This window comes from Staurois parvus, unplaced genomic scaffold, assembly GCF_062004578.1.
Source record: "Staurois parvus isolate SC_StPar_1 unplaced genomic scaffold, SC_StPar_1.0 ptg000159l, whole genome shotgun sequence".
Lineage (NCBI taxonomy): Eukaryota > Metazoa > Chordata > Amphibia > Anura > Ranidae > Staurois > Staurois parvus.
In genome coordinates, this window is record NW_028317955.1 from 4,150,846 (window position 1) to 4,172,076 (window position 21,231).

General features: G+C 40.5%; 1 protein-coding gene across 3 annotated transcripts in view; it reads right to left on the bottom strand.

Annotated features, from left to right (window-relative positions):
- Positions 1-665: 665 nt before the first annotated feature.
- The window catches only part of SYT9 (synaptotagmin 9), a 224,392-nt gene continuing 203,826 nt past the window's right edge, over positions 666-21,231 (bottom strand). Inside the window, exons 7-8 of one of the 3 annotated variants that reach the window (XM_089675870.1) lie at positions 19,696-19,773; positions 666-4,861 (exon numbers count right to left, since the gene is read on the bottom strand). In XM_089675870.1, coding sequence (XP_089531996.1) covers positions 4,793-4,861; positions 19,696-19,773 — 147 coding nt within the window. In that variant the 3' untranslated portion in view covers positions 666-4,792. The remainder of the gene's footprint in view (positions 4,862-19,695; positions 19,774-21,231) is intronic. The other 2 variants (XM_089675871.1, XR_016312515.1) reach the window with 2 other exon arrangements.

Consider the following 21,231-nt stretch of genomic DNA (forward strand, 5'->3'; position numbering starts at 1 on the left):
TGCACTGCCCGAGGGCCCGGGTCAGTAGGGGGCCCCATGAAATGCTCCTGGTACCTTTTTTATAGGCTTTTTTGAGTGTGGGCAAGGACACAGGGGCCCCATGATCCCCTATTGCCCGGGGGCCTCATGAGTTGTCAGTCCGCCCCTGTACACTACCATAGGAAGAAGTGTAGTCTCACGTCTTCAAAGGCACACACAGCCCCACTCTGTGCTCACTGGATTTGATTGAAAGCAGCAGCAGCCAATGGCTCCCACTGCTGCCTCTCTGTCTGAATGCAGGGAGATAGGAGAGAGCCGTAACAGACAGGCACAATGCTGGATCGAGCGAGGACTCAGGTAAGTATTTTAGAGGGGGGACTAAAAAAACTTCAAAATTGTTTACCTTATGCAGGGAATGCATTAAGGTAAGAATGTCATGCCTTTACAATTAATCTAATACTTATCTTCTCTATCGAAAGCAAAAAAACCCAAAAAAATTTACTTTGAGGAAGAGTTCAGGCACATCAAAGGGTATGGAGAAATAAATTCAGTCTTAGAAAATCGAGTCTCACTCTTCTCAAAAAAACATTTGTCAGCATAAAAACTATTGTAGAGGTAGGCAGTACATCAATGTAAAAAAAAAAAAATATATATATCAAAGAGTGAAATGACACTAAGCCATTGGGTACAATACATCATTTTCTTTTATTAAGAACAAATTTATCGTACATACTAGGTCTATAGAAATGAAACTCAGGACGTACAATATGTGTTTCTCAGACTGACGCTTTATATAAAATTTAGGAAAATCTGTAACGGTACATTATATCTTCTTTCATATGTCGTATGAGGATGAAACATGCATCACTTACAACACAGTAGAATCTGGACAAGCTTTCCATATTGTGTGAGATTACTGACAGTGTTCTTTCTTGGGTGTTATTTACCAACCTAGGGGCAAGCTTGCACAATGCAGAAACCAGAGCAACCAATTAGATACTTACTTAAAATGTATTTTCCTGGATTAAAATATCAATTCTAAGCGGTTATTTGCAGTTTTGATAAAAAAATATCTATTTGCCAATAGAATCATTGTAGAATTAAAAAGAATATTGTAAGAATCCTAGATCAATTAATGCATTTTTTCACAAAAGATTTACACAACTTTCACCCAGAATTCACACATTTTTTCCTATTGAATACAATAAGAAAAATGTGTGAATCTTAGGAGAAAGTTATGTGAAAACATATATACAGAGAATCCAAAATGATGATGCTGAGTGATAGTTGGCTCATTTACAAGATGAAAATAAGTTAAACAAATTCCTTAAAGCTGAAATTTAGTTAAAATACAAAAAAAGAGCAAAAAAAAAAGTTTTTTTGTTAAAAAAGGTGATCTATGATCGGAGGACTGGCAGATGAATTAAAGGCCTGCCTCCTCTATTCATAGAACACTTTTCATTGGGTAAAGTTGGTACTTGATGAGTGCCTGTCACATCCGCAGCTGATGATATTAACCCCCACAGCACCAGAAGATCACCACTGTGGGGTTAACAGGGGGAAAAGGACTTCAAATTGTGAGCAAATGAACACAACAACCACCAGCATACACCTTCATTCATTCATGATAAATTAAAAAAAAATCACTAAAGTCTAGCTTTAAAGCCTAAGCATAACCAAAGCCTTTGTTTTTTAGTCTTTTCTTCCTATTCTGTCTGCCATCATCTATAGAACAGGAAGTCAAGGGAAATCCCCCACGTGGGGACACAACCAGTAAAATAATATAGGGAGATGTTCTAAACCTTTCTCACCTTATCGCTAAGTTTTCATTAGAGAAATTTTCCTATATTTCCTATTTGTCTGTCAGCTATAAAATTGGCAGAAATGGGGGAAGAAATTTTCACACTTCCTGTTCCGATCATATAGACAGGAATTGTGCAGAAATCATATCATATAAGAACATAGATAGGACAAGTAGCTAAATAAACAGATGGACACTGTTTTGTAAAGGACTTGTGTTTCTGTTCATCCAGTTTTGAGATTTCCACAGCTCCTCACACAGCAGAACAAAGTGGATGACAGCACTTACAGTTAGGCCCCATTCAGACCTCAATTTTTAAAGCATGATTTACACGCGGAAATGCTTGTTGAGCATAGGGCAGCCCATTCATTTCAAAGGGCTGCCCTAGAAGCATTTGTTGCACTAAAGAAGCTATTACTCTTTCTTGGGTGACAAGCTTAGTGTGATTTTTAAGCATATGTTTTGCCGCAACTGCTGCGTGATTCTGTTGCATGACAATCATGGCAGAATCGCAGTGTGCTCTGCTGTGATTTTGAATTTCAAATTGGTCTTCTCTAAGCAAAGAGGGATGTCAGTCACTGCTCTCTGGTCTACCCTTTACCACTCAGTGGAGCGATAGGCACCAGAGGGGGTGGAAACACCTGGCTACAGCTCTCACCCATGCACTAAGAGGATGAGCCAGCAGCGGGTCAAGCATCTGGCTGGATCCCCACATTATTGTGGGGATCCTTTCAGAATCTTGTCTGGCTCTGTGCTGTGCACAAAAAGTGCACTCCTGTGACCCAAAAGAGAAGTATGACAAAAAAGCTTTGGCCATACTTCACTTTTAAAGGTGATTGATGACCTTGTGCAATAGTATTGTTCACTTCCTTTACCCGCTTCTTTTCCTTGCTGCGTCACAAACAATAAGCCAACTCCAGAAAGACTACACGATCTATGGAACCATAAACTGTCAATGCGTATGAAAAACAATACAAGAATAGTACAAAGGCTTACTGTAGTTATTGTGCCTTGCAGCACTGGGGTCTCTGGATTGAATATTGGCCAGGACACTGTCTGCGTGGAGTTTCCATGTTCTTCCTTTGTTTGCTGGGTTTCCAAAGATGTGTTGGAAGGTTCATAGGCTCTAATATGCATGTAAAAACTGGCTTTGCACATGTGTTATCACATTATGCATGCCGAAACTATTGGGGAAGGTTGAGGAAAGTTCTTTTGACACACCTCATAAAAAACTGCCAAGAAATTCCTGTGGAAAAGGCAGATATGGTGCCCAGAGAACTTGTCCATAGGATCGCAGAAAGTCCAATACAGCAATATGCATACATACAAACCCTAGCCACAAACTTTTTTTTGCTTCTTTCAGCCTATTAAATATACCATTCTATTATATCTGTTTGAATGGTGTAAACAATTTTTAAATATGTCTCTTGTACTCTTCCTGTGTTATGTTAAAGAGTTTATTTAGCCCTTCTAGCTTTTGGACTACAGAATAACTAGCCATTATATTGTGGAGATTAGAGACTGGTAGTGGTTGAGCAGTTTCACAAAAGACAATGGGGAGGGCTGACTCCTCTCATTCTACAAAAATGCTGTGTATTGTCAAACCACAACAGGGTTTAAGATCTGAATGCACTTTTGGGAGATCAACAGGTATTATTCTTTGAAAGGAAAAAACAGGTAGAAATATGCATGTAATCTGTAAGTGTTTCTTTTAATTTGCTTTGTCTCTACTTTACTTGGTTTTAGATAGGATAGATTGACCTAAATGCTTTGAGATTCGTCATTATAACTAAAATGTTTACGTACTTGCCCACAGCTGGTAATAAAACTCGTACATTTACTATTCTCTAGACCAGCGGGAGGCAAACTTTGGGCCTCCAGCTGTTTTGGCACCTACAACTCTCATGAGGCATTGTAGGGCGCTGACAGCCATAAGCGTTACTCCCAAAGGCAGAGGTGTAGCGAACTTGTGATTCCACAACAGGTGGAGGGCCCACATTTGCCTGCCCCTGCGGTCTAGACCATTGAACCAGCCCTGGCTGACCAACCACAGCTCAATGATGATGCTGACAGGCTATCTGCACTGTGCAAGTTCACCTCTACTGGCATTGCAAGCAGTCAAGGGGATGTAGAACCATAAATGACATCAGGAGGACTTAATATCAAACAGAACAGAACATATGGAAAGAAGAAAGTGAAGAAGGCAAGGTAATCATTAATGGAGCATGAACCAATATTAGACCAAACCAACACAGCCCATACAGAATGATGTGATCAGGGAATATATGTAGATCTAAGCGGCATGCCATTAAAAAACATTCCAAAACTAGTGATGTCATCATGAGCCAAAAAAGGAAAAACTGTGAATTGAAACAAAGTAACAAATAACATGTCTTGGGATGTTAACGGGACAGTCCACCAAAAATAATAAGGACATTATGGGTGGATAGTGGTGGGCTGAATATCCCACTTGCTTTTTGTATCTCATGGAGACTCCAGCTTCAAGATCTTCTTCCAGCTTCACCCTCAATGTATTCTCTCTGTTGTGAAAAATTCTACAGACATGATGAGACACCTCATACTGGCCAAAGCCAGTGGACGGAGTCAAGACCCAGGTTTGTACATTTTGTTGCCAGAGTTTCAGAGAGATATTAAAAGTTGGAAGGTCGAGCAACCTGCCAGTATTTATCCACAATTGAATTTTCAGTTTGGAATGGACAGACCTCATAATGAAAACCAGTGCACAGGCAGGAAATCTGTAAGATTCAATAACCCTTTTGGAATGTATTTTTTAACACAGCTAGAAAAATTACATGTGATTGACTGTTATGGGTTACACCCTTGATTTCCTGTGCAATGACTTTCATGAACAATCCCAAGTTATATCTTGTAGCATCCGGGCGACTCTTCCTCTCTGGAGTGACAAAAACGCAAACAGCTTGAAAAGCCAGCGCTCACGCATTGCTCCATCTGGAAGCTTCTATCTCAAACTGTGCCTTCTGATGGCATCTTTCATGGAGATGGTGGACCCTTCAGTGAATTGCAAGACCCATTGCCGGTTGCTGCATTTTGAGCAGACCACTGAGGAAAGAATAAGAAAGAACAGGGAGGGAAGCAGAGACAGAGGGGAAAAAAGCATAGCGGGAAAGGAAGAAGGGAATGAGGCATAAAAAAACAGAAGGGAGAGAATGAGGAAAAGCAGGAAGGAAGAAAAAAAGAAGGGAGGGTAAGTTAGAAAGGAAGGTAGGAAGGTGGAAATAAAAAAGTGATGGTAGGTTGGAAAAAAAAAGAAAACAGGAAAGGAAGTTAGGAAGGAAGACAAAAAGAAGGAAGGGAAAGTTGGAAAGGCAGGTAGAAAGCAGTAAAAAAAGAACAGAGGAAAGGAAGTTAGGAAGGAAGACAAAATAAGGAAGGGAAAGTTAGAAGGGAAGATAGGAAGGAAGAAAAAAGAAGGGAGGGTAAGTTGGAAAGGAAGGTAGAAAGGAGTAAAAAAAAGAATGGAGAAAAGGAAGGTAGGAAGGAAGTAAAAAAGAACAGAGGGTACATTGGAAAGGAAGGTAGGAAAAAAGAAAAAAAGAAGGGAGGGTAAGTATGTAAGGAAGGTAGGCAGGAAGGAAGAAAGAAAAAAAGAAGGGAGCATGAGTTGGAAAGGAGGGTAGCAAGGAAGAAAAAAAGAATGGAGGGTAGGTTGGAAAGGAAGGTAAGAAGGAGGAAAAAAAGGGAGGGTAACATGGGAAGGAGAAAGAAAGGGAGGAAAGAAGAATGGAGGGAAAGGAGAGCATAAGAAAAGAAGGAAACAGAGAGAAAAAATATAATGAGAGAGAAGGTCAAATGGGTGGCAGGAAGGAAGGAACCATGAAAGGAGAGGTGGGATGGAGGAAGGAAAGAAACATGGAGGGAAATAAAAGGAAGGGAAGGGAAGGAAAAGTAAGGAAGTATGGGGGGGCGGGGTGGGGAGCAGTAGGAGAAGGAATAAAGGAGGGAGGAACGAGAGAATAAAAAGGAATGGAGGCATGGAGGGAAATAAAGGAAGAAGAAAAAAAGGAAAGGAAGGATGGAAAAATAGAGGGAAAGGAATTGGAGAAGAAATTAAGAAGGGAAGAAGGCATGGAAGGAAAGAAGAGAAAGGGAAATGAGAGGGTAATAGTGAGGAAGGTAAGAGGCAAGAAAGTATGGACAAAAAGAGAGGAAAAAATTGGTGGAAGGGAGGGGAAGAAGGAAGGTAAGATCAGGCCAGAGGACAAGGAAAAGGGAAAAAAATTAAAAGACATATTAGTAAATTTGCAAGAAGTACCAATTTCCTAAAGAAAATACATCTGCGTGCCTGCAAATTTTGAACTATTCCAAGTAAAAGTACAATTCTAAGCAACAAAGAAACTGAATCAGTGAACTGCTGATGTCATCCAGGAAACACTACATCTATGCTAAAGTATGAACATGCAGCCAGTTCACTAAATCTAAAGTGTATTCAGTTTGTACATTGCCAGATAGAAACAACCTTTGAGAAAATCTGTGCGCAAACCATTTGCCATTTTTTGGTGATATGCTACCTCCGTCACATCTACATTTCCTACAGGCAATGCTTCTGCATGGGGATAGAGGAATAATTTCCCTTTTACCTGATCATGAAGCAATGCTTTAAAAAGGTGTCTGCTGTCTGCCAGTCCATTCAGTAAAGGCCACCTCTACAACTGTGACATTAAATATCTGTCAATAAGATTAATCATCTGCCAATTCATCTTCCATAATCGCTCCAATGGTAATACGCAGTGCTTGCTATTTACTTTGGTATGCTTACACCTCCTGAGGACATCTGCTTTATTTATTGTTCCAACGTTCTATCTATAATCTGAAGAAGTGAGGAATAGATAGCTAAGACAGCAGACATGTCCTTCATAAAGAGAATGTATAGTCATCTAATGTTTTTTTTTAGATAAATCTGCAAAAAGATTCATATGATGTAAATATTCTTATTAATATGTTGTAATAATTGTGTGTTTTTTATGTAGATTTTGATTCAATATACTATATATATATATAGTACTTATCAGAAGCCATATTTTCTTGATACATGGGCATGGTTGTGCTTTATTACTCTTTCTTACAATGCACATCTATGAGTCGACTGACTTGTAAAAACAATGTGTGTTCACTTGTTGTTAAAGCATATTTAATCACAAACAAACAAAATTGTAATATATTACAGATTACCAGTCCCTAGATGTGATAAAATAACACACTTCCTGGTCTAGGATGACAACACTCACTCCTCAACTGTATTAATGGAGACAGCCATGGTTGTCGCCTTGGCTGGACTTTAAACATTTGAAGGAAAAAAATAACAGTTAATCAATGAACCTCAAAACAATGTGGAAATATGCAGAGTAAGCCATAAAACAACCACATTGCTCTTGCAATATGACCTTATTAAAATCTTGAGGTTCATTAGTTTAGTGTTGGTCTTTTTCTTGAAATGGTGATTGATGGTGTCACTGTTAGCTGTGCACTCCCATCTAAGAAAACAAAAAGAGTCTGGTGCTGAATTGGATGGAAGGAATTGGGTGGATGAATTTGTGATCTGAACTTTAAACATGCCTGTCTTTGTCCATCTCCATTACATCAAGATTATTTTGTTTTCTGTTTAGTCTGGTTTACATCTGTGCAGTACATTGCGCTTTAAGCATGTTTTACATGCGGTTTAGGAGTGTTATCATTAAACTCTAAAGAATGTAGCATGGTGGACTCTTTTCATACGTTCACCTAAAACACACATACACTGCACAGGTGTGAACAGTGCCTTAAGTTCATCGGAAGTGATAAGGGCACTGCATTTCTGGCAAGATCTGTACTTGCTGAAAATGTGCTCCCTTTACCTGTTGGCAGCTGCTTCTGCAAAAAATCTTTCCTGCTGTGCCTTCTTCATAGCTGCTATATACTGCCCTGAAGGGCTGTTTTTTGGCACTGTGAAGGTTAACAACAACCACTGTAACTGAGAAAAGTTGTGATACCACCTGTCCCCTTATGTCTTCTCTACCATACACAAAACACATTATGTCATTGCATTGCATTCTGTGAATGAAGGAGGCGTCATTGAATGACAGAAGCTCTCCTGCCCATTCACAGATTGCAATGAATTGTTGGTCAATAATTCTGGGAATTCTGTGAGGGAAGAATGAGTCCGGTTGAGCGGTGCAACTTTTTTCAGTTGTTCATCCTTGGGGAAAAAATAATAAATGGCATTTTTTTTTCAGAAAATATAAGTGCAGTTATTTTTTCCCCTGCTTGCAAAGCATTACACCCATGATCAGTGGATAGTGAGTGCAATGTTAGGCTCCTGCAGACCTGTAGAGTCCTACAGCTTTAGGCTGGTACCTCCATATGGGCTGTCAGTGTTAAAGCTGCAGGGCTTGTGAATGAACTAAGAATGTGCTCATCAGCTCCCTCACAGTTCATTGAGAACTACAAGCAGTTTGCGGCAGTGGTAGAGGAGACTTGTAGTTTTCTAATTCACAGATTGCTATGAATAATTACGTGGCTGTGTGGGCGAAGCTGCCCAGTGTCACAGGAAAGGGGGCGCTCAGGGGTGAGGGGGGCTTGGAGCATGTTATATTTTACACCTTAAATATAGGTATAACATGCTCCAAAGGTGAAAATATAAGCGGGTTAGAATTAACTAGATAGGTACTGCTCTGGCCAGGAGGGAAGGGGTTAACTTCTTTCCTGCTTTTTCTTTGAGCTCTGCCTCTCTCTCCCTATGCTAGTATAAAAGAGGGAGGGCTTTGCTCAGACTGGTTCAGTCTGCATGGGAGAGAGCACACACAGACATCCAACAAGATGTATCCTCTATCCAGCTGCTAAAGCATGGGCGGCTGGTGGCCTGTCTCCTTGGCCGTGGCCAAGAGTCTGTAGGACCCACTGTAAAAGAAAGCCAGTTTACTTTCCTGGCCTTAGCCATCTCCCCAGAACCCAAAGACATTGACACCTAGGAAAGGTGTAGGGATGGCAAAACTATCTTCAACACCTTAACAAGACTTGGGGTTTGCCCTGCAGAGACCAACTTCTGGAACTTGCCTCTGCTGGATGTTGCAACTACATGGACTCACCTCTGCAGGTATGCTGGGACAGCACATAGTCTGGTTAGGATTAGGGACTAAGGACTTAGGAAAAATGGACTGTCCTCTTGAAGTTCTTTTGGATTTTGTACTGTTCCAGTTTAACCAGTAAAGTGTTTACACTTTGCCTTTTCCCTGCTCTGAAGTTAATCAAAGGGGTTCACACTTGTCTACAGCTTGGGTCATTAACACATGGGGTATGAAGAGTTAACATAGTAAATAGTCACATTAATGCAAGTTAGACATATGGATGCCACGAACCTTGAAAGTACAGTCAGCAAACAGCCTGTCTGTAGATTGTACCTGTTATAGGCGAACTAGAATTTAGTCGTCAGGGAGGTGTTGTTGGCACTCCCTACTCTGAATTCTGTCTCCCTAAGCAACCAGAATGAAACTGCACAGCAGAATTCAACATTCCCATATAGAGGTACGGAAACTCAGGAGTTGAAGTCAGGTGCACGTTTGCAGCCCACACTATGTGCACGGCAGGGTTTCATGCTTCTATCGGGACTGAAAGTGGGAATGCTCGACAGATGGCTGTGGTCAGTGTTTTGCATGGCCCACCTAATTGCAAGCTACAGTGAGAAGATGTCCCAGGGACCCGAGAGTTACCATACATACCATTAGATATAACTAATGTATTTGATTTTGTACCCCAAAATCTATAAAATACTAAATTTCTAGTAGTTAGGCAAAGTCATTTTTGCAACCAGTCTAACTCTAAAGGCTAATCGATGCAGCTCTACATTTGAAACCCAACTCCAGTTTGGACTGGAAATACAGTAATGTATTCTCCAGCCTAAAAAGCAACTCCAACTGCAATACTCACATTGTTTCCAATGATGTTTTTATTACAAGAAAAGTATTTGCTAAAAGATAGATGCCCCCCAGCCCTCCAACAGTGAGAGAATGTATAAATGACATCAAATTAACTTTGTCATATATAAAGATCACAAAAAAATAATAATAATGTACAAAAAATATGTCTATTCCAAATTCATTAGCCTTTGGCCATGTAGGGCTGAAGTGCCTATACATTTATATATTTGAATATAAATTGAACTTATCAAATGGACATGAGCCAAGTCCATTAAGCATGGGATAAGTCTTAATCAGGTTGAGTTTTTAGCTATTGTGAGAGGGATGTGCTATGCCTTGGTGAAATAGGATTTGATGGCACCCAGGGTTTCCACCTATGCAGGTTGAGGAGCTCTGGAGTATATGCCTCATTAGATGAAAACGGGCCTTCCACTGTTCTCCATAATTAGTAAATCCTGGCATGGGTCCTGGAGTCTGGAGGCTTTGTAGAGTATTTGGTGGGATGAAGCCTTCAAACCTGGCTCCACACTGATTGTGCAGGTAGGCACACATGTGGTATTGGAACTGAGCAAAGTTCAGGGCTCCATCTTCCTGGCAGACCATTGTAGTGCCAGGAAGTAGCAGGTGCATGGACAGACTAGGGGTGTGTGTCCATCTATGCTAGTCAGGATGACACTGGAGATTCAATTGCTACAAGAACAGCAAGTGAACTGCATGGTGTACTGGACTGAGCGACTGTGTTCTATTAAGCTGAAAGCTGGTGTAGCATGAGTTAAGCTGCTTTTATAGCTAAGAGGCTGTATTTTGTGTTAAACACCCTGTGATGCAGAAACCCCTGATCGGGAAATCCGAGTGTAAAGAACTTTACTTTTAAATAAAGGTGGACAAAGAAAGTTGTTAAATGACTATTGGTGAGTGGACTGCATCCCTAAAACCTGTACCCTTGATGCTAATCTTCACACTATGCTTAACTAAATGCCCACATTTAGGGATGGCCAGTTTCTGGGCTTGTTCTTGTCTATCTGCTCTGTTTTTCAGCACATTTAAAAAAAATCTAATTTACAGAAACACAACAATTAGAATTTACGATGCATGATGCTCTCATGGTCTGGGGTCAGGCTCGGAGACCAGTAGCTATAGGCTCCCAATAACCAGCTGGATAAGTGCCTGGTGAATGACACAGGTTAATATCGAGGTGCAGAGTCTAAGCACTAACCCGTGGGCATCAGAGCTCCTGAGGTTTTTCTGTTAGTACCAGGTCAAGGTCCTCAGGATCGCCCCACCAGAGGTGAGCAATCTGGTGTCTAGTAGCAGATAAAGCAGGTAGGGATCAAGTAGATGCGTTGTCAGTAAGCAAGCCAAAGGTAGGTAACAATTAGTCACAGGTTGGGATCAAGTAGAAGTGTAGTCGAGGAATAAGCCAAAGGTCAGTAAAACGTGGTAGCAGAGATACAGGTGGCAGTAGGAGTGAAAAGACTGAGATATTGGCTGGAGACAGCACAAAAATCTGGTAAACAGGAAGTGCAAAGGCATGTCTAAAAAGGAAGGAAGTTCATGGGAGGAACAAGGGTTCAAGGTTCAATAGAAACAAAGTTCAAGGCAAGATAGTTCAAGGAATTGTCTAGAGCAGGGGTGTCAAACTGGCAGCCCTCCAGCTGTTGTAAAACTACAAGACCCATCATGCCTCTGCCTTTGGAAGTCATGCTTGTAACTGTCAATCTTGCAATGCCTCATTAGAATTGTAGTTTGGCAACAGCTGGAGGGCCGCCAGTTTGACATCCGTGGTCTAGGGCACTGTGGTCTAGGGCACCCAGGTGGCTAAGCAAGAAGAGACATTGCCAGATACAGCAGAGGTTGCAGGTTCACACCGGGTCCTGACAGATGCATTTCTTGGGCTAATGGTACTTCATTTTACACCATTTTATTGAATATGTTCACATTCTTTATAAACATGTTATGAAGAGTTTGACATGATTAGATTGCATGCAACTGACACATTTTGACATCCTCTCCCATTTAGGGCATTTCAGCATACGCAGTAAACATTGTTTATAATAGGTGGTTAAAAATAATTTTCAGTTAATACCTGCCATTTTTCTGATATTGACTTTCACAGAAAATACAGGAAAATGGTGAGTTCTCTCACAATCTTCAGAAATTGAAAGAAATGAAAATATGTGGTATGAAATATTGACCTGATCGTCAACACTGGCTCTAACAGGCACCTGCAGCTGAATGATAAATACATGTATATTTGTATGAGTTACAAGTTAAATCTTTAGAGGAATAGTGAAGTCGGTGTGACTGGCAAGCTGTGAGTTTAGATATTTAACATACAGTGACAGTTGGCAGTCATCCTCTACTTGTTCTCAATGCTAGAATACCTCTAAGATCCCTCGAGACCTGGGACAGGCTTTTATTTATATCTCCACTTCAAGACCTTTTCATTCAATAGCTCCAGCAAGTGCCGGAATCCGGGATGCGAGGAGCTACGTTATTGTACTTTTCTTTATAAGACTGTAGTCTTGGGGTTAACACACTGTATAGTTTAAAAAAACATGTTCAATCATAGGGGCTGTCCATGTGGAAGTAAAGGAAATATATAGACACCAGTGGCAAACAGAAAAAACAGCTGTCTAGCTAAAAATAACTGTAAAAAGGGCTTTACCAAAATTTAAGCAAAAGTGGGTATAACTTTTTTACTACTTACATAGACCATTAATATTTCACATGTTGGCAGAGTAAACCTTCCTCTATAGTATCTCCTCTTCTTCTTTTTTAGTGCAGGTAAATAATGGATTCCAAGCAGAAACAATACCCATCATCAAGTTCCTGAGGAAGCAGCAGTGCAGGGTCCAACAGCCACAAAAAGGCTACAAAATGTGTAAGGAGATTACACAATTGACATTGTCAATGGTGTCATCTCTGTGAACATTATGTAGCCTTCTGTGGATGTCAAACAACCTGCACCCCTCCTTTGATAAGAATTCAATGACGACATTTTGCTTCTGTTTGGAATCCATTATTTATCTGCAATGGAAAAAGAAAAAGACTGTAGAGTAAGTGTTACTCTACCAACATGTGATATTTGAACAACGTATGTAAGTTAATAAAAAAGTTGTGCCCACTTTTGTAGTTTTTTCGGTACAGCTCTCATAGACTGTTTTCGATGTTACATTTGTAGACTGTGCATTATGAATACAGTAGAAAAAAATACCATCTGTAAATAATATCCCATTTTCAAATTAGTATACTTGTACTTGCATACTATTATTGATGTTGCTACTGTCTGGTCCACATGTTCCTTAAATTTTCTGTGTAGGAGCCAGGGGCGGACTGATCATTTGGAAACTCGGAACTGCCCGAAACTCGAAACTGCCCGAGGGACCGGGGTCAGTAGGGGGCCCCATGAGATGCCCCTGGTACATTTTTTATAGGCTTTTTTGAGTTTGAGCAAGGGCACAGGGGCCCCATGATCCCCTATTGCCCGGGGGCCCCATGAGTTGTCAGTCCGCCCCTGGTAGGAGCATATACTGGACAGTGGCAGACATACTGTAGTCAGCAAAGGGCCACAGTGTGAAAACTGTTTTTGGGCCCATCATTCTAAGAATGCCCAAGTATAAACACCTAGTAGCTTTTTGTGAGGTCTGGAACTCTCTCATAGTCCGTAATATGAAACTGGGGTTAGGCAGTAAATATTCCCTTCATTTTCTGTCCACAATAGCAAGATGAAGAATGGAAGAAATATATTGCTTGTCTTAGTACTGATCAAGCAGAAAGTGAAGAAGGTGCTTGAAGCATGACACCAGTTGAATAATACTATTCAGGACATACGATATGAGCCCCATGAAGAACGGCTCTTGCTATTTCCCTGCCCTAGAGGTGAGTAGGGCTAAGGTCTTTGTAATAGTAGGAGGGTGTCTTAAGTTGACATTAACCTCTGGTTCAAAAAAAATCTATTCAAGTAAGTATTAACTTCAAAAGCATCATTCTCAGTCTCCTTCAGATGTCTTTGTTTTTGCTGCTCTTATCCAGCTTTCTGTTAGAGAATGGCTACATTCGTTCTCCATGGTCTCACTGTACGAAGGAACATAGCCACCCTCTCTTGCCTGTTTCTGAGATGGACTATTGACTATGGGATTTGTAGTGCGCATAGAGCAGTGCACATGACCACAACTAACGTGCACCACTCATCCCAAACAACTGGAAGTGAGAGGGGAAGAGCAGAGGTTCAGGAACTCACTGAGGATATTTCAAGGAGGCAAAAACACAGTAAGAAATTATTTCATTAAAAATAGATTACAGGGATATAACGTAGTAGATGTGTAAGGATTCTTTTTGGAAAATATATGTATCACTTTTATTGTCACTTTAAGCGCTTTCCCTACCCACACCCCATCTCAAAAGACCCTTAAATTCCATAGGTCACTTGTGATGTTACTCAGTCTGTAATATGTGTCCACCCTTGATTCCGAAGTTGACGTATTTAAAGACCTCCCTTTACAAATGGGAGACAGATTCTTGGTAAAGATAAACAAATAAGTACAATTTTTCAGTTTCTAATTTACTAAATTAATCTATTTGAATTAGCTGACTGCACAGGATATAGTTTGCAGTAGCCTCTGTAGTGTACAGTTAGTTATCAAGTTGCTAACCATTGCCACAGTATGATACATTCATTCTTTACATTTCCTGTGTGGTAGTGCATTCTGAAGCTACCATATTTCGACAAATGCCCACTGGATAATTCCTGATATAATTTTGCAACTGGATTAGTTCAAAATGCAGGAAAATATTTGCAGTGACCTCTTTACCATGCACATCACCAGAAAGTTACTAACTGCTGTAGCAATTGTGCATACAGAGATGGACGTGATCATCCATCTTGTTAAAAATCTTCCATTTTGTATCATTTCTACTCCCAAATCAGCTTTCCTCATCCCCTCTCCCTCTCTGTTGAGTGACATGTGGTGTATTTGATGCAGATCACAGGCAGCAAACTCATTGGGAGAGCATCATGGTTATAAATCCCACAACTAGCTGGTGCACCTCTGTCTGCGAGACTCTTGCTGGAGAAGGGATCGTAAAGCAATAAACCGAGCCCTCACTGAGCTTCAAAAGACATTCCAGGGAGTCATAAAACAGACTTACATTTTAAAAGCCAATTTTCCATATAATTTTATATCTCCAAATAGGAAATAATTACACAAACATGGAGCACATATTTGGATGGCTCACTCTAATACAAATCGCCTGATACATTACACCTCCTATCTGACATATACAGGAAAGCAGAAAATTATATCTCCTTAACCATTCAAGCAGGCATGTTATATTTCATATCTAACCGTTCAGCAGATGTTTCTGGGTATTAATCTACTCGTTGGATAGAATTTTATAAATACCTAGGAAAATTTATTGGCCATAGTAGAATTTGTGAAGGCTTTGGTCCTCCCTCCCCAAATGAGGCGATTGGTTCTCTGCTTCAGGGAGACACCCTGTGAAGTTCCTAGAAAAAGCTAAGTTAAGCTGAGTTGAAGTTGAAGAATCTCCCTTTGAACTAACTTTGGGAGATAAGACCCTTTTGGCTCTTAAAACCTGATCTGCTTAACCCATGGCTCCCTACCCTGTGCCCTAAAACTTTTGACTTTTTTTTACAGGTTTCCACTCCCACTTCCGTGCATGGCAACAGTGATATGCACTTAGGCAGGCCTCCTACCCACGCAACCTCCCCATCCCTTCCCCGATTTTCAGCCTCCTGGGACATGTCAGACATCCCAGGAGATTGCAGGAGCAGTCCCACAGCGCCAAATGATCTCTCACTTCTGAAGTACGGAGTCGGCTGTGATTCCTCAAGAAGACACAGTTAGCTTGTCTCCCATATCTAAAATAGCAGAGCCATGGACCTGAAATGGTTTGAACCTGCTGAAGGAAATCAGCACAGGACTCTCAGGCACTGGTAAGTACCTTTTTTTTTAAAGTCAGAAGCTACAATATTTGTAGCTGCTGACTTTTAATTTAAACAAAAAAGACTGAAGTTCCTCCATAAGGTTGTGTTGGACTTGCAAGTCTCACTCAAGATGGTAATGTACGGGCTTATTGGGTTTATGGACAAGGGACTGGCTGGCTGGCAGCTCAATCAATGAGAAGTCAGAATTTCCTTCAATAAAGACCATAGAGAAAAAATGCAAAGACCACAGGTGTATGGGATGCAGTTGTTTAGGTGCAAGTTTAAGTCCACTCCAATGCTGAAATTAAATGGAGCATGAATGAAGCCAATGTATTTCTGGGTTAAATAACTCCTTTCTTCAGGATTGGTGAAACAAATCAAAGAGGCTGGATCAACATATAATTTAGGTAAATAGACCAGGAACTGTCTGATGTCACTGGTCAGCTTGTTGCTATGCCAAACAGAGGACTACCTTACAAAGGCATTCAGTTCCACTGGAACTGTAGCATCAATGCTGACAGGTGCTATAGCCTATTTATAAGTCAATGGCATGCACAGAGTAGTGAAGAAAACTCCTCACTCAATTCTTGTGTGTACTGACCAAAGTGGCTTAAAGTAAAACTCTTCCCCCCCATGTAAAAATATGTGCTGTAACATTTGATCAATTAACGTGCATCTGCACTTACAGCTTCCTCTCAGCCCCCTGCAAAGTCCCACAAATACCTGTTGATCCTCCAGTTAACTCCAACTAATTACATTTCCTGAGATGGTGTGGCAACAATGCTGCACTGCTTCTGACTTCAGAGCAGAGTTGACACTCTTGTGTAGGCTGTGCCTGCTTGCAATACAATGGGATAAGATATTACCGGGTGGCTATTAGTCTTGTCATGGCTGACCCACAAGTCTGTAGTTTGTCAATTAGCTCCTGCCCACTGCTTTCTGTATTGATGGAACTGCCTCTATTGATGAAATTATCACTTTGAGCTGCAGTGCCTGCATGCCTGCATGTGAGACACACATGAAGAAGAATTTGGCTCAGTTAGGGATGGTAAAGGGACTTTTTCTTTGATTTATGGGGTTTGTACATCACAACTGGATTTGGGACTTCTTTAGACTGTCATACAAGAACCTTCAGTTGTATTAGTGCACATTTTCTATCTAAAACTGTTAGGAACCAGAGCCAAGAGCATCCTGATAGTACCCACATGTATGGAGCTTTAATTGACTCAGATCTTCTTAGCTTCAGTACTTGGTGAATAAATACTGAGAAAGAAAATATGGCCATAGTAATTACTTTAAAATGTGTACCTGTATCCCTTTTGTTTCTTACAAAGAATGATAAATCTTTAAAAACCCACTAATATTTTAAGTGACAACTAGAATGGATTTATTAAAAACACATGAAATCTTTCTTTTTTACAGATAAATAATTTAGGCTGCAGATGAGTCATATCTGGACTTTGCTAAAACGTTTGACACAGTTCCTCACAAAATCTGCAAATTAGATGAATTAATTCTTACCTGTCACCCCTGTTTGTTCTTAAGCTTTGAGCTGAGTTCAAGAGTTATGGTTTCCAGAAAAATCCTCACATTTGACAATTCCAGGTGTGGGGGATGCCAGTTTCCTCTACTGTGCACTGTGGTTTCATCTGCCAGCCCTTTCACGGGGGTGGGAGATGGAACCACAGAATGCAGCAAGGGACCAAGCATCTGACACAACTGGGATAATGTTTTTGTGAAAATTCTAATGGGGCCATAGTTTTGTAATTGAGTGATGGCCTGAGGGACAGGTAGCAGGTCAGATGAGTATTAATGTTATTCTTTTGCAGATTTTAATATTTAAAACAGTAACATGGTCTCTTTTTGAAAGACACAGAAGAATAGGAGCTGTGCACCAAAGATCTCTTCCTTCTAAGAGTTCTTTATCGAACCATCCATAATACTGTATAGATGCTTCCATGATGTTCCTGTCCAAGGCTTACAATAACATGTCTTACTGATATAGCTTGATCACAAGGAAACATGTTAAGGCAAGGTGATCCTTGGGCAGGGACATTACAGTAGCAGCTATATTATGGATGGCTCAATATAAAAACACTTAGAAGGAAGAGATCTTTGGAATCTGGCTTCCAGGCTTTTTGAGCCAGCACCCAAGGCGCCCATGGAGATTGCATGAGGCGCAGGTCTAGAATGGTGCTATATGTGTGGAGGTCTGAACAGGGTCACTTTAACATGTTCATAGAGCTGCAATTAACAATTTGTACCCTGAATAGTCAAAGGCCTACCGGCTCTGTGTGAGCAGCCCTCTGTTTCCTGGACTGGGTCCACCGCCTGTTTAGCTCTTGTGGATACTTTGCAGAGCAGTAGTGGGGCACATGTGCTGGAACACTGTCAGCACTAAAAGAAAGCCTATACTGTCCGGCGGATTGATCTTCACCAAGTACTACAAGTATAGTTCCAACAGAACGGGGAGAGAAAGAAAGAGCCGAATGGGAGCATGTGATCAGGAAAGTACCAACTGACCACCAGTGTAGGGGGTTACATTTTACAGCCACTGACCACCAATGAGGGGGGAGGGTTACACAGAACTGAAATTAACCACCAATGGGGGAACTGGCAGCACAGTGGCTAAATGGTTAGCACTTTTGCCTGGTAGTCATTGGTTCAAATCCCACCCACTGCACCACCTGCCTGGAGTTTGCATGTTCTCCCTGTGCCTACGCAGGTTTCCTCTGGGTACTACAGTTTCCTCCCACACTCCAAAGACATGCTGGTAGGTTAATTGGATCCTGTCTAAATTGGCCCTAGTGTGTGTATGCATGAATGTGAGTTAGGGACTGATGACGCTTAGGGACTGATGTGAATGTACAATATATATATCTAAAGCGCTGTGTAAAATTGATGGCACTATATAAGTACCTGTAATAAATAAATCAAATTAAATAATACTGCCACTGACCACCATTGTAAGGGGTTTAAATAGCACTGTCACTGACCACTAGTGCAGATGGAGGGTTAGGAGCACTGCCACTGATCACCTATGTTGGGGAACTAGTAGTACTGCCACTAACACTGATGCTGGGGGTTATGATTATAGTCACTGACATCCATGCTGGGGGTTATTAGTGCCACCACTGACACCAATTCTGGTTGTTATTATTGTAGCCACTGGCACCAATGCTGGGGGTTATTATTGTGGCCACTGACAACAATGATAGTATTTATTACCACCACTGACACCAGTACTTGACCTCACACTTGAGGCCAGGAGCGGACTGACCATTTGGAAACTCGGGCACTGCCCGAGAGCCCGGGGTCAGTAGGGGGCCCCATGAGATGCCCCTGGTACCTTTTTCATAGGCTTTTTTGAGTTTGGGCAAGGACACAGGGGACCCATGATCCTCTATTGCCTGGGTCTAATCCGTTTACAAAGCAACATGTCAATGTTTGGGATGACACAAAACCACGTAATACAATTCCTAGAAGATGTCTCCAGTTTACATGCACACCTAGACACTTAAGGATTGGTCAACTACACTGTTAAATAGGTTTAATGCAGCTAAATGTAGTTATGCTTTGGAGTTAATAATACCCAAGCCACATGCAGTCAAGGGAGGATATGATGTACATCATAGACCTAACACCAGTATACAATGCCAAACTTCTAAGAAGAAACCCACTTGTATTAAAAGACACATAGACATAATTGAGAGTGAGCATTTTCTCCTTGTAAAAAGTATTAGCATGACATGTTGAATAAGGTGTTCTATTTCAGAGAAGGGAAGCTAAATTAATTAGATATAAGGAAGGGCCAACTGAACTTAATGTGTTGAACATTGAGATGAAGTAGCCAAAAGAGGTTATGATATATTTTATACAAATATACTGTATATATATATATCAATGAAACATATAATATATTTAGCTGTAAATTATTAAATGTAAAGTCTCCATTAAAAACATGAGGTCACCCCTTAAGACTGAAAGAAGAAAAGGTTTCATCACCATTGAACAAAATATAAAGGGTTACTTACATTTCTAAAAATACATAGCAGAATGTTGATCCATGAATTAATCCGATTGCCATTAGCGATCAGGAAGGAATTTTTTCCCTGTTGAAGCAAATTGGACCATACTTTATAAATTTTTTTTGCCTTTTCCTGGACAAATTAGGGCTTCTGATATTTTTAGATTTTATTTTTATTTGGGGGTTGAACATAATAGACACATGTCTTTCTGTAAATCCTAATTATGTAGCAAAATTCATTTGAAACAAAAAAAAAATTCTGCTGCTCATAAATACAAAATCCAATCTTGTTTTTGAAGTGCCTAAGAGCTGAAAATAGACATTTGATTGGTTGCTATGAACAGCATCACTATTTTATCCTAGCAATTGAAAATAAGCAAATTAAGAACAAAAAAATGTTGCTAATAAAATTGTACTTTTTTTGTGTACATATATATACATAAGACCTAAAAGATGGACAACTATGGATTAAATAAAGAAGGATCTGGGTAAAAAAAGAACTCTCTCTAAAAGGGGAGCTGGGAGATATGCATATGCCATAGGTGTCAAAGTGGGAAACTTTTGGGTTCTCTGGGGTGACCCACCTATGACACCAAAGACAATGTACTGTTTCATGAAATCTTGTGAGATCTTGCAGATCTCTGACTACTTCAAGGCACTGATGACTTGGGAAAGGTGGAAGTAAAAAATTAAAAAGTCTGAAGAAAATGATGGCATTTTTCAATATGTAATCTGTTTCCTGCTGAGCATGTAGAGCTGCATGCAAATGTGTTTAAAATCTTTGGAAGAGAAAGGTAGGTCTACTGTAAGGAGTTTGGAAAAAGACAACTGGGAGGGCTGACACCACCAGTCAACAGAACTTGGGAATTGAATACATTTCTGGCAGGTCGACAGGTACCTTCTGTACTTGCGGGATTTTTAAAAGGATGAAACAGAGGCAAATGTGCATGCTTTGTGGACATTTACTGCATTTTTAAAAAATATTTTCCCCCTGCATGCTTTAAAGTCCCCTACCTCAGCATATACTTACTTTTCTTTGCCACTCTGTTTAGCGATGGGAGTCCAGGGAAAAATGTGGCACTTATGGGTATGGAGGAGCATGTGACTCGCTCCATGTAAAAAAATCACTGGGCCAATCAATTAGTAATTCATAGTCCCACAAAAGCTACAACGCCAGCAAATTGTAGCCTACTCAGAAAATGTTCTTCATTCACAAAAGCTGAATGAAGAGGTATGGAAGAGCTAAACCAAAATGAACCTGTTGCAATGTCCTGTGTTGGCAAAGCACACAGTTACTTTGAATCCACCGTATTAGATTGTAAGTTCTTATCAGCTAGTACCTCTTATCCCTCCTGCATTGTATTGTTACTGTACTTTCTCCCTTTATATTGCAAAATGCTGTGCAAACTGTTAGCTCTATATAAATCCTATATAATAATAATGAATTGATGGGGAAATTGCATATTATATATTTCCTTATTAATGTTGGCCTCACATACAGTGGTGCAAAAAAGTAATTAGTCAGCCACCAATTGTGCAAGTT